The 17804-nt window shown below is 40.2% G+C and overlaps 1 protein-coding gene across 1 annotated transcript in view; it reads left to right on the forward strand.

Annotated features, from left to right (window-relative positions):
* The first annotated feature begins 2804 nt into the window (after positions 1-2804).
* The window catches only part of TEK (TEK receptor tyrosine kinase), a 44379-nt gene continuing 29379 nt past the window's right edge, over positions 2805-17804 (forward strand). Inside the window, exons 1-2 of the mRNA XM_086770387.1 lie at positions 2805-3172; positions 14515-14826. Of these exons, the coding sequence (XP_086626513.1) occupies positions 3121-3172; positions 14515-14826 (364 nt within the window). The 5' untranslated portion in view covers positions 2805-3120. The remainder of the gene's footprint in view (positions 3173-14514; positions 14827-17804) is intronic.

Genomic DNA, 17804 nt, shown 5'->3' on the forward strand with positions numbered 1-17804 from the left:
GCCTGGTGTCAGAAGTTCAGGGCACTTGACATATCGCAAAATTAGCCTTCAGCAAACAGAATTACAAAAACCATCTTTAATGCTAGAGTTATATTTACATGCAGAAAGACAATTTGTTTCCCTGCTGTAACTAATTTAAAAACTCATGCATGCTACTGTGGTGGGTTTTAAGTTAGATGTGAATGCTGGTATGTATTAATTAGCAGTTAACCACCAACAGAACTGATGTTCCTGAGGGGAACACTTCGGAGGTCATGTAGAATGGTACAGCCTCTCTGAGTCTTTCCAAACACCTTTAGAAGAGAAAAAGGGCGCAGTCTATGGGGCCCAAATACAGCCACGTACCCACCTGAGGATGTGCCATGGGCATGCTCTTTGGCCAGATCTGCAGTCAAGAGCCTCTATTAGCCCCATGTGCAGCAAAAGCTGAAGTAACTCGGTATCATATTTTACTCTCCCTGCTACCTTCACTTTCAGCTCAGTTTCTTTCACTGGCAAACTGGTTTTGCCAGAAGGCTATTTCCAGTTAGTCTGCTCTGTAACACTGAATGTAGGCTGAGATTTAAGATCCTCTTGTTATAGATCCATCAACTCAAGCTGAGGTCTAGATAGAAAGAGATGGGCTCCTGTATGGGATCTGCTACGGTATCATTGCTGCTTGGTGGAGAGGATGAATAATTCTACTGCGGTTCTGTGTTGTTCAGTAATCAGAGGGATGATCAGATCATATGGTTTTTAGCTCACAGGACAGAAAATTGACATGACCTACTTTTAGGAAGATTCACAGTCTAATAACATGAAATATAAGGATCAAAATATGGAAGGTGGGGCAGGCAGGCACTTAAACATGAACAAGAATAAGCCAAAATAGTGAAATCCTTTAAATTTCATGGTCTAGCAAAAGCTTATAATGTGATTAATTTTTACTTCAGTGGGAGCAATAATCAAGCTGTGGGACTTAAACGCCTTCCAAATAGAAACAGATCTAAGCTTAAACACTTATTACACATAAACAAGTTTTAAACTGTTTGCTGAATCGTAGACGGTATTCTTTATTTCTTCAGAAATGAAATTACATAATGAAACCTAAAACAAATACATGAGTCTGCTGAGACTGGTACCCCAACCAAGTTCTAATCTGGGCAGGTACATATTTCCTCTCTTCTGGATTCAGCAAGTCTTTGCAGCTTTGATGTATTTGTGAAGCATTGCGTATTTACACTGTCTGCTTTCACCATGGCAGATGAAATGACCAGTAGGCACAAGTTGATTCTTCAAAAAATAGTGAATAGCTGACTATTTTGCATACCGCAAGATCAGTATCAGCAGCAGTCGATATGCATTGCTTTGCACTTAGCTGCATTAAAAATGGAGACATGATGCATTTCTCCTCAGTGACCTGTTTATGTCCTGGGGAGTGAGATTTAAGTGAGAAGTTTAAAAACTCCTCCAAGCTCACAATAACAATCTGTTTAACTCCCCACCCCTCAGCAAATAAAAACATACTGAAAAAAAAAATGATAGGCCATGTTAGAAGTGGGTTAAATGGGCAACAGAACAGAGTTACCTGCTAGACAGGAATTACGATAACACTTAGTATCTGGTAATACACTAAGTATTCTGACATTGGAGCGGTCTGTACCAGCAGGCTTATAAAGGCTAATGTGCAATTGGAGTATGGACAATCACTGTCTCTTCATGTGTAAGTGTAGAAGAAAATTTTCTTAAAAATGAAAGACAGATGAAATACATGAGTATATTTTGGTCTGGAACCAGACCAGGTATCTTATATTCTGCCTCCTTTAAGCCTCAAAATGGAACTTCAGTAGTGTTTTGATCTCACATTCTGTTTTTGCACCCAGAGTGTATTTCCAGTTGCAGTTCCTACTTGGTTGGTCTTTCAGTTATATTTTTGGGGGAGGTGGGCAACATGTGAGGAGCAGGTCTGGGTTAATGCACTTGAATCTGCTGTAGGTGACATCCTTTTGTCCACATGGCAACAGAACTCGGGTATAAAGGACTTCCTCTGTGAAATCTAGACCAACTAAAAGCTAAAAGGTCTTCCTAAGGAAACTAAATCAAAGTGGGATCAACCCATACTCCATTTCCAAAATAATGCTGAACATTCGCTTTTCTGTACTTCTGTAAACGTAATTCTGGGTGTTAGCATCTTGGCAGAACTACAGGACTTTCAAATGCTACATTGTCATGGGTTATATTTAGTTGTGTGGTAAATAAGGTTGCCCTTTATTTGCAATTCTATTTATGTATCTGAGTGCTGCCTTTCCATTTATTTCATTATTTTTTGTGGCTTTCTTTGTATTTTTCCTTATGTTTTGTTTTAGCTTCTGAGTTTTGAGCCCCCCCTGGGTGATGTGACATTTTGATCCCACTGAAGTCATAATAACTCTGAGTGGAATTTGTCATTGCAACAAGTTTTCAGTTCTGTTTCCAATTGTCAAACATATAGAAATTTTTTTTCCAGCAAAGCACATGGAGTAGTTTGCTGGCTTTGGTCTATACTAGATTCAGCTGGTTGTTTTGTTATTGTTTACTTCATATTTTTACTACTGAGTGCCAAGATGTGTTGCAGCCAGCAGCTTACGTGTGGTTCAAATAAATAAGGGAAAAGACAATAGCGCCTTGAGAAATTAGCAGATCTGCATTTTGAGAAGGGGATGACAGTTTCCACCGACCGTACCTAGCTGGGGAACTTTTTACTCTCACTCTCCCGCCTACTGGAGGATGCCACCATTGTTCTGATTTTGCTGACTGTGACCAACAGCAGTCCCCTGCTTCTCCAGCAGCTTCAGATAACTGTTTTGATGTATTGCTGGATGGACGGGATTTGCACTGCCCTGCAGTCCCGCTGATATAAAAATGCCTTTAAGATCCTGCCTTTCCCATCCTAATCTACAAAGGAAACAGGAAAAAGGAACTTAAACTCCCTGTACTCAGGCAGCAATGAGACTGCTCCAGCCTGCTCCAGTGCTGCGATTTCTTGCCCGTGACTTGTAAACAGCGTACCATGCAGAAGAAGAGCAACCAGTAAACCTCTGCCCTGAGAAAAGGATACTCCATGAGCGACTGTAAGAACTGGATGGATATATTTTGGAAAGCATGGACCCTTTAGCACATCTAGTTCTCTATGGATTCAGCCTGATGATTTCAGGTAAGTTTTTGCTTTAATATCTGTAGGCGACCCGTCGTGCCTTCCTTGTTTCTCACGCGATGTGCAGACAAAACGCATGACTCCCTACTCCTTACTCCAGCACTTTTATTTGCTGATTTACATAGTTGTGCTCGCTTCGGTGAGACCACTTATGTCTGCGCAGTGCTCTCACAGCAAGTGAGGGCAGGACTGTGGCCAGGCTATTGGGGAGGGTTTATTTACGTGTACAAGCTGCTGCTACCTCTTTTTAATTGTTGAAGTAATTTGTTGACACATATGCACATTGCAACAAGGTTTCTCTTCTGTCTAATGGTATTAACTTTTTCATAAAGCTCATTACATTGAAACCATTGATGTCTTTGCGTAGGTATCTGCTCTAAATACAGATTAAATGTCGACATTTTCTGTGACTGACTTTATGAATCAGGTGTGCAGTAGGAAACGCTGACATTTCTAGGTAGTCCAGTGTCTGGTTTTTCACAAGTCTGTTGACAAGATTCCACAACTGGAATCTAGATGAAAGTCAGTGCACAAAAAGAGCAGACTAATGCACTGTATGTAAGATCAATTAATAACACTTCAATACAGCTAAAGAATGATTCAGTATTATCAGCAAATGTCGTTAGTCCAGCAAATCAAAAGTTAGGCATAAGAGATATCTGTACAAAGGTATACAGTAAGAGTACAATAATGCTAATTTAGTTTATAGTATTTGGAGCATTAATGTTAGAGATGCTTTGCTGAAGCTATCGCAAGCAGAACCCGGAGGAAGCCTGTGTTCTTCCCATCAGATTCTTAGTTGTTCAGCATTTAAGTATTGCTTTCTCCATCCATATTTTGATTTTCTAGACAGTTTCTTCTGGGTAATACACCAAGAAAAAATCTGTAAAAGAGAAATCCAACTCACACAATAACCTTAGAATCTTCACTCATTCCTAAGCTTTTAATTGAGGTATGCATAGGTTATTCCAGTCCATCTCACAATAAAAAGGTAACGTGCTGTAAAACTGCAGATTGTGCTGCAAAGAAAACCAAAAAGCAGCAAGAAAGGAGAGAAGTCCTCATTGCCCTGTAACTTGCTTTACAATGTCCAGATCTTCTTGATTAGCAGCATGTTAATAGCTAAATGAAACTATAGACAAATGAGTTTGAGATGTTACTTTTGGCATCTATAAAAGGCTAGAGATTAGTATAGGCAAAAAAAAAAAAGTGTTTAAAATCTGTTGAATGCATGTTTGCAAGTGTTCTTATCTAGCCATTGCTGTAATGGGTTGTGGATTGTTTACCAATTCCTCTTTTATGGCTTAAGTTTCTTGATTTTTCAGCTGCACATTGATTCAACCTATTTAGCCCTCAGGTCTCTTCTAGCTTTTCTCTTTGAGGAGATATCTGGTGATGTAAGCTTCACGGATGGAGAAGAAAAGAAAGTCCAGTTACCCCAACTTTTTTTCCCTGCCTCTCCTATTTCTTTATGTGGTAACATACACTTAACTGACACAGAAAGCAGGCAATCTTCATGAAGTCACAGGCGCAGGAGAAACAAATGTCGGCGATGGAGACTGGGAATAAAACCAGACAGTGCAGACGGCTCGGTCCTGAAGAGCTGCCAGTCACTGCCTTTTCCACAGGGGCTGACCAGCGAGGTGTGTGCTGGAGTCACACCCATCTCAATAGATCTGTCAGCTTTCCCGCTTTTGTTTGAGAATGATATCATGTTTCCTGGGGCGAGCGGGGGAAGACAATGCGAGCCTGCTTTCCTCTAGATAGGGCAGGCGGAGTTCAGGAAAGCGGGACTGACATTCCCTGAGCCGGGGAGGCGTTGCACTCAGCGCAGACGGTGAACTGGCTAACCCCGTCCCCGATGATCCTGGGCTTCGCTGGGTGTGCCGCTGTGTAGGAACAAAATCCACTCCACCCTTTTCCAAGGTGAAGACCATCGGCTGGGTTCCCATTATGAGAAACGGCCTTTGATTTAATTTTTTTTTTTTTTTAAATAAGGGTACTCCATTCACAGCTAGAGCTAAAGATCTGATTTGGAGAGTAACGTTCAAAATACACACAAATGCTCACTTTTGCACTGTATATACAGTCACTTCTTGCCATAGCAAACATTCAGTTAAACTGACAAGGCGTTGAGTTTAATCCTGCTGGGATTCTTGAAATAAGACTGAGCACCACCATGTGTCTTTCTTTTGGTTAATTCTACTCCAGCCAACATTTTCTAGAATCAAAGTTATCCTGCCATCCACACTGAAGTATGGATTCAAACCGCAGGGTTGTGGCGAGGTATATCCTGACCAAAGAAGAACCACCTATTCCCTCGGAAGGCCGAGGACAAAACAAGGAATGAATGTCAGAACTCGCATTTTGCCTCTTAATAAAACCCTTAGATGGTCTGGAAATTTGCTTGCAGTTTCGCACTGTGGGCTAACTCTCAGAAATGTTCATGTTTGCACCTTATTTTAGCAAGACAGCCACTGACAGTAAGAGATTTGTGGAAACCAGCAACAATTAAAACCAGTTTCTAGCACATTTCTTTGACTGTTTCTGGAAGGAGATAAATACATTGTCAAATATCTCCATTCTCTAAGAGAGACAGAATCTTCTCTGCTATAGCTTTGTAGCTTTGCTCTACCAATAGTCTTAGATCCAGTAAGTTTCTAAAAATACTGGATTTTTTTTGTGATTTAACTGTTGGAGCCATATGTAGTAAAAGACACAAAAGGTTATATTAGCCTTTTAAGAAAGGGTAGCAGTGGAGCTAACAGTGCAGTGGCATTCAGTGGCAGCTCTCTGTCATCCCTGTTGATGGCTGTGTTTTCATCTGGATCAGTAGGCGTTATGAAAAAACCCATAAATGATATCTATAATCATTACTATATGACTTATTAACATATTTAGAAAGGTAAGCAGCTTTTAACATACATTACCAGACACATAAACATCATTACGATGCTGTAGGCTCTTCAGAATTATAAGAAAACATAATTTTTAGTTGGACTGGAAAGTGTTAATAATTCTGGTTTAAGACTTGTTTTTCCCTTGTAAACCTTAACCCAAAGAAAGCTTGTATTAACCTCTGGTTAGTACATATGTGTAGCAGCAAACATGAATGTCATTCTGCCCATAATTAAAGGGATTAGGCCTCTGTAAGCATCTTCAAATATGCTGTTGTCAGGTCAAAATGGCACCTGAACTTCAAACCATCTGTCCTGCAACTGCAGTGCTGGGATTTTGAGGGTCCCACAGCCAAAGCAGTGACACAAACAAGCCGTGCTTGAGCTTTTAATCTCAAGTATTTCAAAACTATGCTGACTAGACATTAGGCTGGTGCCTAATGACTAGACACCTAAATTATCAAACTACTAATGTGAATTGCAAGATAAATTTTAAAAGGGTTTTCATTCCTTCTTCCTGAAGTGTACTTGACCTATGAGACCCAGCAATTGCTTCTGCCTGCTACACTTTTACTTTTTAGCTTTGGAGTTTGCTTTTGGTGTGAGCCTGGTTGAGACCTAGTGAGAGTCAGAGTAGCTCTCAGGAACGCTGTGATCCCAAAGGCCATTTTAGCAGCAAGTGGGAATAGTTAGGAGTGAAAAGGCTGAATTGGAGGAATCAAATCTGAAAGGGTGAAATGAAATCACAATACATTCACAAGTGTTAATATATGCTATTGTTTTAGACACAGACTTCATATATATATATATATACACACGAACACATATATTAGACTGTTTGGCTATGTAGTCATGATTAAGCTGGTTGGATGGACTACTTTTTGCTGAAATTTAATTTCAGGGAAAAAAACACAAAGTTGTAACATTTTGCAGATATGGTCTGATACTCACAATAATTTAATCTGGAAGGCTTTATGTGGACAAGAGGGAGCATAGAGGTCAGAGAGACTGACTGCAGTTGAGCAGCTGGCTTTAGGGTAAGGGAGATGTGGAGCTGGTGCTTCATGTGCCCACAGTGAGAGTTTCCTGGGTTGAAAACCTGCTCTGTATTGGTCACATAGACTTCAGCCTGCTTGGCCAAGGCCTGCCTCTCAAACACAAAAAACTCCTGTTCGGCTTTCCATGGAAGACCAAGAAGTCATTGTGGTGAGGAGGGTGTTGGGCAGGCACAGGAGAAATTAACCAGAACTGAGTGCACTACCACTTCTGTGAGACAGGTGTATAGCTCCATAGTCAGCTCCCAATGTGATGCAAGATCTGTCTAGGACTGGAGGGATGAATATCTTAGAGAAACTGTGACGAAGAATTGTCCTTCAAAGGGATTATCTACCCTGTGCTACTGGCAAGATTGTATTTAGGATGCTGTTCCACTGTGGTTTTGGTGGAGATACACAGCATAGAACCAGCTCGTGTCTGAACTTGAGACTTTCCTGTAAGGAGTTCAAAATGCTTATAAAGAAGTAAAAAAATCCATCAAAATCAGTTTTATAATTCATCACTAGGAAATGCAAGCACTTTTAGGATGTGTAATTATTAGACATTTTGTAAGTTCTGAAAGGATTTTTGAAAGACAGGTTCACAAATGACATTTCTGTATGCAAGCATAATACTTGTAAACTTTTTGCTTCAAGGTCAATATTTTGCTTGCCTGGTGTTTATTTGCTTTTTGCATTGTGTCAGCCTGTCTAATGAAGCCGCTTGGTTAATTTCCTCTCTGGATGTAACAAGTCTCTCTCAACAATGCAGTTCCATCTGCACTTCTGATCTCACTGATGATTTTCTCTTGTACTATTTTCTGGCTGTTCATCCCAGATGCTCCACTGGCCAGGGACCTTAGCCTCGTTAGTCACAAAGAGTGCTTAGCACCAGAAAGATCTCCCACTACTCTACTCAGAAAACTCAGTAAGTGCCAAAGTGAGGGTGCACACTCCTGTACAGGCAAGAAAGTATTAGACTGTGTCCATCCAGCAGCCAATGCTCATAGACACTTCCAGACTGTTGACCTTACACGTGCTGTATGCACTGATACATCCTGTGAAGACTAATTGATTATACATGTTATTTTGCGTGCTTCATCTTGGCACATGCGAACAAACAACATGCAGTATACGTAGTAGCTTCATAATGCAGCTTACAAGGATCACTGTTGTTATGGACATATTTTTTTCCTGCTCGCAAGTACTTTCTTGCTGGCAGTACCTGTATTTGGCTAGCTGCAAATCCAGCCAGATGTAGCTGAACTACCAGCCTGTCCTACTCCAGCTTTCCCACATTCTTCATCCTTTTTCAGCATTACCTAGCACATTGTCAGCTGGTTGTTCAACAAGTAATTTCTGCTATTCTGTTGTTTCCCACTTTACTTGCTTTTGGTCAGCCAGGCCTAAGGAGAAGTCATGAGAGAACATCTTTCTACACTTCGGTTACTTACACACATGCCTTTAGGCACCCTCACTGGGAAACTCCAAGTAAGCCACACCAGTGGTTTTTTTCTGTCTGTTTCATCTTTAAAATATTGCTTTCGTGGATTGTGAAACAACTGAAAGGTAGAGAAAACAACTTCACTCCATTGTACAAGAAGGCAGTTGCATTTCCTTCAGCTGCTCCAGAAGTACCCAAGTGCCTGTAAGAAACCGTTAGCCCTAGCAGCTTTGACAGACTATTTTATTTTTCATACTTGTGTTCTGGCATTCCCTCTACTACTAACTAGCAACGCGATGTTCTGTCACTAATTTTTTTGTCTCTTATTAGTTTTGCAATACCTTCCCCCAACAAGTAATGCCCTATTTCTAAGGCTGAGAGTCCTTAGTATTCTTTGAGCTGTGAGCCGTCCCACAGCTGCCCAACAGCATCACGTAAGATACAAGTAGTAAGATTCTTTCTGCAGAGAACAAGAAAGGTCTTATTGTCAAACCTGACTTTTTGCTTGATTATGAGCTATTTTCCAGCAGCATTTCTGTGAGTCTCTCTTTTTTTTTTTTTTTGCTCTGCTGCTGCTGCTGTGAGGCAGAGAATCTTAATCTGTTTGGGTAACAATAATTTCAGCCTTGATTTCCTGTGGAGGACTGAGCTGTCAGAGGAGAGCTTGAGTCACTGGGAGAAATTACCTGAGCTGCTGCTATCTTTGCATCCCAGATGAAGTTTCCAGGACATTAAGAGACCGCTGAGCCCATAAAATGAGTGTATGATTTCAAAGTCCCCCCAAATTATTTACTTTTCTAGAGAATGAACAAAAAATAACAAAGATTGATAAGAGAAATGTTGAGTGCACAGAAAGAGAGGAAACAAAGATTGCCAAATTCTGGTGTGGTACATGTTCCACTCTCCATATGAAAAATATCTGCAAACAGCTAATGCGTTGGGTTAGTTTCTAACTAGCTTCAATACTAAGTAAGAAGTACTCTATTTTTTCCTTATTTTTTTTTAAGGTAGAGAAGATGTGAGGATCGGGTCTCTATTTTACTGACTTCTTACTATTTCGCTTGCATTATTTCCATCCTAATTATCTTCAAATTGGCTACTTAGTTAGTTAAAAAAAAAAGATCAATGATGTAATTTATTCAGTAGCTCGCTAAGGATTAATCAAATGCTATACTTTTACAGCAAAATGGCTTACATGATTGTCGTTTGTATTCCTAAATAGATTGGTTAAATTCTTTTAATCTCGTTTATGATTTTTTACAGAAAAACACAATCAAGGAGGGTACAGCTGAACTTATAACTACAAAACAAGACACAGTGAGAAATACTGAGGTGCCGGCTATTTAGCAAGTTAGGTTTGTTCTAAATCAAAACCTTACTCTTTCAAGCTGAGAGAGTGCTTGATGTTGATTTTTAAGAGACTTGAAGGAGGAGGGGTTGATGACTTGACAGTCTGGGTCATATGCTTTTATTGATCTCAAAATTATTTTTAAATTCTGCCATAAGTGTTATGTGCAAATGTCTGTTTTACTTTCAGCATAACACCAAACCTAAACTAAGCACAGATTCTACTTTTAATAGCAAAAATAATTTATGTTCCCAGCAACAACAGTAAAAAAATAAGAACTGCCTAAGCATTTCAAATTACATCACCCTTTACTCTCCTTGCTTCACCTGATGAACAAAAGGAGTGGAACTTACTGGCATTTTCTGCCCTCCCCTCTTTTATTAAATAATTAGTACTTTAAAAGTATTAATCTTTCCACTTCTTACCACAGCTCTTCTTTTTCCTCTGTTATGTTCCAAATGCCAAGGGAAGGACTTCCAGCTTATAGTCACTTCAAGCAATTACTAATAAAGCTCTACCAATATATAAAAAAATACATCATTAGATTTTTAACATCTAAAAAATTAATTTCCTTCCACTACTACTCAGTAATATCTAAGAGCTAAAACATTTACTCAAAACTTTGCATTCTCAGTATAACTTGCACACATGGAGTAGTGATTAAATATGTGCTTGGGGGGCAGCAGGGTACGGTTATCCTTTGCCTTGACGGAGCCGACTGCTTTGGCTGCTTCCTGTGGTAGAGGAATGTTAGCCACCCCACAGTACTAACACTTTTGCAATTAACAGTCAGCTTTGCCAAGGCCTCACATTAGGTAGAAAGTGTCTTGAATATTTCCTGATTTCCTGGGGACCAGACAAGGGTTAACAGTGTAAATCTGGAATTACTTGGGCAGGGACTTTCTGAGAGGAAAGGACAAATCGTAACACTTTTCTATTCTCGAAAGACTTGCTATATCTACTCATCAATGGCATTAAACTGCCTTAGCTCAAGATTGCGTCATTGTTTTACTCCCAAACTAGTGTCTAGCAGCAATTCCAGTCTCGAGAAGCGATGTTTTAAACTTTATCAGAGACTTCTTGCTCTTTGGGCAGAACTGTGCCTGGGATGTGTTCCAGGGAATTTCTGAGAGCTGTTTCTCCCAGCTGGTCCTGGCTGAGTTTTGCTGGTGCAACACAGCATAGAAAACGTGATTGCTCTGTGCCTCTATGAATGGCAATTTGTTACGGAATGAGGACACACAGGGACTGCAGAGACAGCATAGTACACACTTATTGTCTGTTCAGCACAGTTTTCCCAGGCAAATATGTACTAGAGAAGCTGTGCAAGCTGCAGTCCGTTATCACCTAGCAGGAGAGCACAATCCTGTAGTTAAGGGTTGGTCAAGAGGAACTGCAAAGGTCTCTCTGCATTCGCTTTGCCATCTGGGTTATAGGAGGTGTGCTATTATTTAAACACAGTGCTTTAGAGGGTGCCATTTTCTCTGTGCTGGAAGGGCTGAAAGCCCTGCACGACAGTGAGTGTGTCTCATAAATACCGGGCAATGAATCGTCTCTGTATGGCATCTCTCATTTCCAGGGTTAGCCTTCTGGAAGTGCTCTCTGTTCTCAAAATCTGTTTGCGCACACAGCACAGTGCCTTCCTGACTGGGTCACTTCTTCAAGGACCGGGGCAGGAGTCAAAGGACTTTTTCAAGGAAGCACAGAGGACTGTCACTGACATGGAGACAGAATGTTTCCTGTCTGTACTTGTTGTGCTTTTCTCAGAGAGGTAAATCCTGTTGTCCTTATTTGGTCCTTACATACTCAGAGGTTTCATTAACACCAATGTAGAATTAGCTTAAGTTTTGCCAGACTAGGTAAACACCTTTTTTAGTAAGGACAGTTGGGTTAAAGTTGCATTACCAGAAAGTGATGCTGTAGGAATCCCTAAGCATAAAGCGTATGTGTGCTTTACACTTTTCTGGGTTTTTTCTTCCACAATCTGAGGACAGCAACTCCCAGTGGAGTCAAAGAAACCCTTCCTGTCACCTCAGAGGCCTTAGGCTGATTTTAGAATGCCAGTCCTGCTAGATTCTGAGTCAAACAAGTGAGTTGCCTTCAAATCAATGTGCTGTTATGCTGGTTTTTATTCAAAATACACCTAAAGGACACCTTTTCTTAGTGCAAAACTTTCACCTGCATATATTTTAATTTCTTCTTGCAATATATTCCATCTGTGAAAACTTAGCTGCCAAATCATGCCTGGTGTATGATTCCATACTTATGCACAGATACTACTCCCTTTTAAACCAGAAAGACCTTCTACTGTTTCTCCAAAACTCCATCTGTGCTCTGTCTGCCTCATGCCGGTGTCTGGGTTACTCTGTGGTGTCTAACACGACAAAAAAAAAAAAAAAATAGATCAGAACGCTATCCATCCACCAGTTGCTAGAGTTTCATTCATCTGGAATAATCACAAGCGTGAATAAGCAATACACCTGAACTGTGGTTGTTCTATACCTCAATTACACGGTTTATATTGCTACAAAGAAACAGAGAAGTATGCAGCAAATGCCCTGAATCTGATGTGACATTGCTTTTCTATGTCTTGCATAGAGATCAAAGGCAACGTGAAAGCTAGTCCTCAAAACTCAGACTTCTCCTACTACTCTTTCTCAGCATATTAAAAGGTTGAGATCGGGTGACGGGGGAAGAAGTATTATTTTCATCTTTCAATCTGTGTTGGAAGTCAAAGGTACAGAGAAATGCTAGAGAAATGGAAATGGAGCCCTGGACGAGCTGCCATCCTCCAAAGGAACCCAGCAACCTGGTCCCTTTTCCCTGTATTGGAAAGATGGTTGCAGCTCTGTGGATGCTAGGCAGAAATGTCAAAATATTTCAGTTCTGATCTGCAGCACCCCGCCTGACTTCAATACTGATAATCCCATCAAGTCGTGGAGTTTGAATCCAGATTTGGTTCTGAGCTTCACAAAAGTTTGCAGAAATCTGGATCTTGCAATTTATGATTTTAATAGTATCTCTACCTGGCAGGTGATCCTTGCTGATATAAATGGAATCTCTCTGCTTTCAATGTTGGTGGCTGTTGAATTACACTTGCCTTCAGCTGATGCCTCAGTAGTGAGAGCACAGAAGTTCCTCATATAAAAGTAAAAATGTTGCGATAAATGTCCTGTAACGTTAATGCACAAGTTTGGCCTCATTTCTATAACATACTTCTTCAACTTTGTCCAAAGGATTTATTTTCGTAATGTGCAGCAGGACTGATTGACCTCATTGACCTGCACTTTGATGCAATATTAACTGTAACGGCTGTTGCATCCTTTCCAGAAGGTTTCATTTCTTCACCATGAAACAGCGAGTTATCTGGGCTGGCACAGTACAGGGTGGGTAGCTGCGGCAGGCTGGCTGGGTGTGGCGAGTGTCGGCGCACTGTCAAGATACTTTTGTCCCCAGAGCAGTTGCTGGCGTTGGAAGCGGAGGAGGACCTCCTCCCTTGGCCGCCGGCGCTACAGAGACACAGGCAGAGACTGCAGCCAGCGCTGAAACCTTTCGACCTCCCTTATCTAAGACTATGCCCCTTCCTTCCAATCAGAGAAACATTTGGAAGCTGAGCGACACTAAGTATTGGGTCTGTCTGTGTAAATACCAAATACACTTGTATCCAAAGCAGGAAAATAGATGTGACGAAAAAAAGAAATCAATTATTCTTCCTGTTTCAGCTGGAAAAAATGTTACTGTTTCCCTTCTCGTTACCCTGAATTTCAAAAGTAAAGGGAAACGCCTGTTATTTGCAATTTTTTTTTATTATAGGAGAGCTGTATTTCCCTCCTGCTATGCACATTTGAACAACTAAATCTGTAACTCTCTGCCAGAGACTGTTTTAGTTAGGCTTGTACCTACCATTTTCAAAGAACTTACATCTCCACGTGTTTCTGACAGTTCTGTTGATCAAAGGGAGCCATTTCAATTTACTTAAACTTAACCTCATAATAAATGGCTTTACTAACGCCGCCAACTTGCTCTTTGTTTTTGTGACAGTTGCTTTGTGCGATGGTTCTTGCTGCTGTCTGTTAGGGCTTTGAATGGTTAACATGTGAATGATTATGAAATTATTAATCCAAATTCACAAAACAGCTGAAAAAAATACTCCAAGTGCTCAAGGCACTACCAGTTCCTATAAATGAAAGACATAACTCTTTCATATAAATTAATAAGTATTAAATCTGTGAAAGGACACAAAAGAAGCACTATTAAGCTGACAACCTTATGATCTACTGACCCTGTTACCAGCAACACAGAGTACTTAAGGCATTTATGTACTTGTCTAACTGTGCAAGGATCTATCTGCTTCTGCAGCACATGGTTTTCTTTGGGCTTCTGCAACAGTTCTTAAAAGAAATTCCAGGAGTTTGTGAGGCTTATTTCCTTTTCTGAGAAGAATGAACTCCATCTGTTTATGACATAAAAAGTAAATTCTGAAGTCAGTGTAGCAGAATAGTTAATCTACACACTTCCCATTTTTCACAAAAGCTGTGCAAGACATCCTGAGTACTGGATGATTTGATTGGCCACATACTCTGCAGTAAATTTTTTTCACTTGCTGCTTTCTTCCTTAGGTAAAGTGGAAGCGGCACTGGACCTCATACTAATCAATTCATTCCCTCTGGTGGGCAACTCTGAGACATCCCTTATCTGTATCACTTCCAAGTGGCGTTCCCGTGAGTCTATCACAATCGACCGAGACCAGGAGGATGTGGCAAACCAGCACCGGGAACCACTGGAAGTTCACGAAGATTCAAAGAGAGCATCAGCCAAAACGGTGGTGTGGAAGAGGGAACAGGCCAGTGAAACTATTGGAGCCTATTACTGTGAAGGGAAGCTTAAGGATGAAGTGACAAGGATACATACCATGAAGATGCCACTGGGAGGTACTGTATGATGGTCAGATCTGAATCTTGCATGTCAGTGCTTGAGACTGGAAATTATATATATGGTTGACACAAGTGTGCACATATGTGGCTCCAGAGCAGGCAAGGCAGTCTTAAGTCAACAAAAATAGACTTGGCTCAAGCCAGTGTTTTTTTTTTTTCTGAAGTGCAGAGACAACTGGTCCATACTAGCTGCTACTCATTTCCTTGTGGAAGTTAGTCAGACATCTGTAGGTACTCTGCCTGTATCTGGCTACTGCCAGGAATGCAGTCAGGTAGTAAATAAGGTAAGTACTGACCTCACAAAACAACACACGTGGTAACTCCTAAACTGGTCTTTTTACATCCTACACCCTAGTTTTGTAAATATACTTCCATTTTAAAGTCTTGACAGGTCTAAGATGTAGATAGCTAAACATCACTATCTTTTCTTTTAATAAATGGGCACCCTGAGCCTAGAAAAAAGCTGCCTTGCCTAAGGCTCTGTGAAACTACGGATCAGGAACACTGGATCTGCACAGTCTGTGTCAGTCAAAGGAAAAAGAGATCCAGCTCAGCACCGGAAATAAACTCCAGATAAGTTTCCCAGAACCTAAGAAGGTTACTCAGAAAAATTCAATTCGCTATTGACTTGGTTTTGTTTTTAAGGCCATGCACAGCAGAAAAAGCAAATATGGAAGGGAGCTGGTGGGGTGAGAAGGTGGGATTTCCAAGGTCCAGCACTCTAGCTACCAAAGCACATTTTTCTATGTGCAAAATTTTGCTTGTCTCTGGACCTCATTAGACTTCTGGGATAAGGTCCAAAGCAGAGATCACTATACACTACAGAGAAGTGCAAAAAAATTTGGCTCACTTTCTGCAGTAAATCAAGTTTTTAAAACTTGAGCTGATTTTTAGTAGACTTCACTATATTCCTAATATTTTGTGCCATGGCAGCTGGTCTGTGAGAAAACTTGACACATTTAATATTTCTTTATATGTTTTTAATAAGAGTAATTATCATTCTTGATATCTCTGGAAAATATATAGTAAATTTAGAAAAAAAAAAAGGCTTTTCATTTGTCCAAGCTACAGCTAGTGCCTATTTATTTATTTTAGTATGGGATGTTAGAAGCAAGGTGGGCAGAACAAGTGCATCTCTCTTTGGCTTATGTTTTCTCTGACCAAATGTGGTCTTTAAAGGCTTGGACTGGTCATCAAGAAAGCTCTGCAGATGCAGGCTGACAACTCCATTGTTTCAAAGGAGGCTGCAATGAGGAGGAGATAAGATAACAGTCCATGGAAAGTCAATGTGACCCTGCCTGTGGCAGAATGCCAGTGAGCTGAGCATATCTCTGGCTGTCCTGTAGAACAGCCTCGGTGGGTGGAAGAGTGTCTTCTGAACCAACCATTTTTTTTGCACTTGGTATCTCTGAACCTAGGAGCATAGAATTTAAAATAATAAAACTTTGAGAGCTTTCTATGTGACAGATGTTCTAACTAGAAATATAATGTTCACACCGGCAGTAGGTACGTTTCTTCGAATAATTTCTAGATTTTAATCCATTTCTCAGATTTTCTCTGCAAAAGCTCTCACTGACAAAATTTGAGCTAGTAGCTCGTTGGTGAACACGTATAATCTAATCAGGCTAAATGGGTGAGAAAGAGGTACGACAGAAATTCTCAAAGCTATTAAAGTGCTCAGAAAGAGGAAGAAGAGGTCAGTGAAGGACTGTGAGGTTTGGCAAAGCATCTGTAGTTGGAAAACAGGCCTTTTTCCCCTTTACTGTTGTTGTCTGAATAATTTTCAAAGGCAGAGTATGTTTTTCAAAACCAAAAATTCAGCAAGAGTTGAGTTTCCCATTGAGGACGCAAAAGGCACAGGAAGGAGAAGCACTTCTGAAAATCCAGCCACTGTTTTGCAGCCTCAGGGCAAGAAGCTGCTGAAACACTCAGAGTGTTAATCATTTGGGTAGCCCTACTGACTTTAGTGGGAACTGTCACCGGCCTGATTGTATACCCATTATCAGATATACAGATACAGTGAGGATTTTTGCTGTATAATATGAGAGATACAGGTTAATTTTCCTGATTTACTCTTTTTTTTTTTACACATGTGCCATTCTGAAAGCAACTAGTCCATTCTTCTGAATTCTTTATATTTTTGTATTATGGTTACACATGTAATATTCATACATGCAATGAGAGGGAACAGATTATGCTTTACATATGTATGGTGAGTAATGCTTATACTATACACAGCACACATATCTGGAATAGAACACTAGATAGCCTGTTCTGCACCTAGTCAAACTTAATTTATGTACTTTCTCTACACAATAAATGTATATTTTCATATATACAATTGAATTTCCCCCACAGAAACTCTCTACAGTGGGCAAAGGGACAATAATGGAAATGCTAGCAACTGAATGTTATGGCACTTGCCCTGCAACTCTGTTCGTTATGTCTCTATAAGGAATTGGCACATTCGAGATGTGAAATCATGAAATACAAGTCACAATCTAAAAATACGTTGGAACTGAGCCCACCAGGGAGTGTATGTTCCTTTCCATTGCAACAATACTCTGAAGAAAAAGTCTTGCGGTTAAGCAAGACAAAGAAAATGCGAATACAAATATACATACAAATACAAATAAAAGAAAATGGGAATACAAAAGTTTAATATCTTGTAAAAAAGTTAATAATGTCTCTAAATTTCATCCAAAATCACTGCAACTAAAACACTTAGGAACATTTGTAACCCACAATTCCTTTTTGAGAAAGCTATTGAATTTCCTTTTCATAAATACATAATGGTTTTCACCATGCATTTGTTATTCATAAATAACTTCTAACTCAGGAGCTGACAGTAAGCTGGGACTGCTTTCAGTTTGCCTGTTTCTAATGACATCTTATTTCATTATTCTATATTAGAATTCTCTGTTTCTCTACAATGTAGGTTCAGATACCCGTGCCGAGGTAACACGGCAAATGCT

This window comes from Chlamydotis macqueenii, chromosome Z (assembly GCF_036417535.1).
Source record: "Chlamydotis macqueenii isolate bChlMac1 chromosome Z, bChlMac1.mat, whole genome shotgun sequence".
Taxonomy (NCBI): domain Eukaryota; kingdom Metazoa; phylum Chordata; class Aves; order Otidiformes; family Otididae; genus Chlamydotis; species Chlamydotis macqueenii.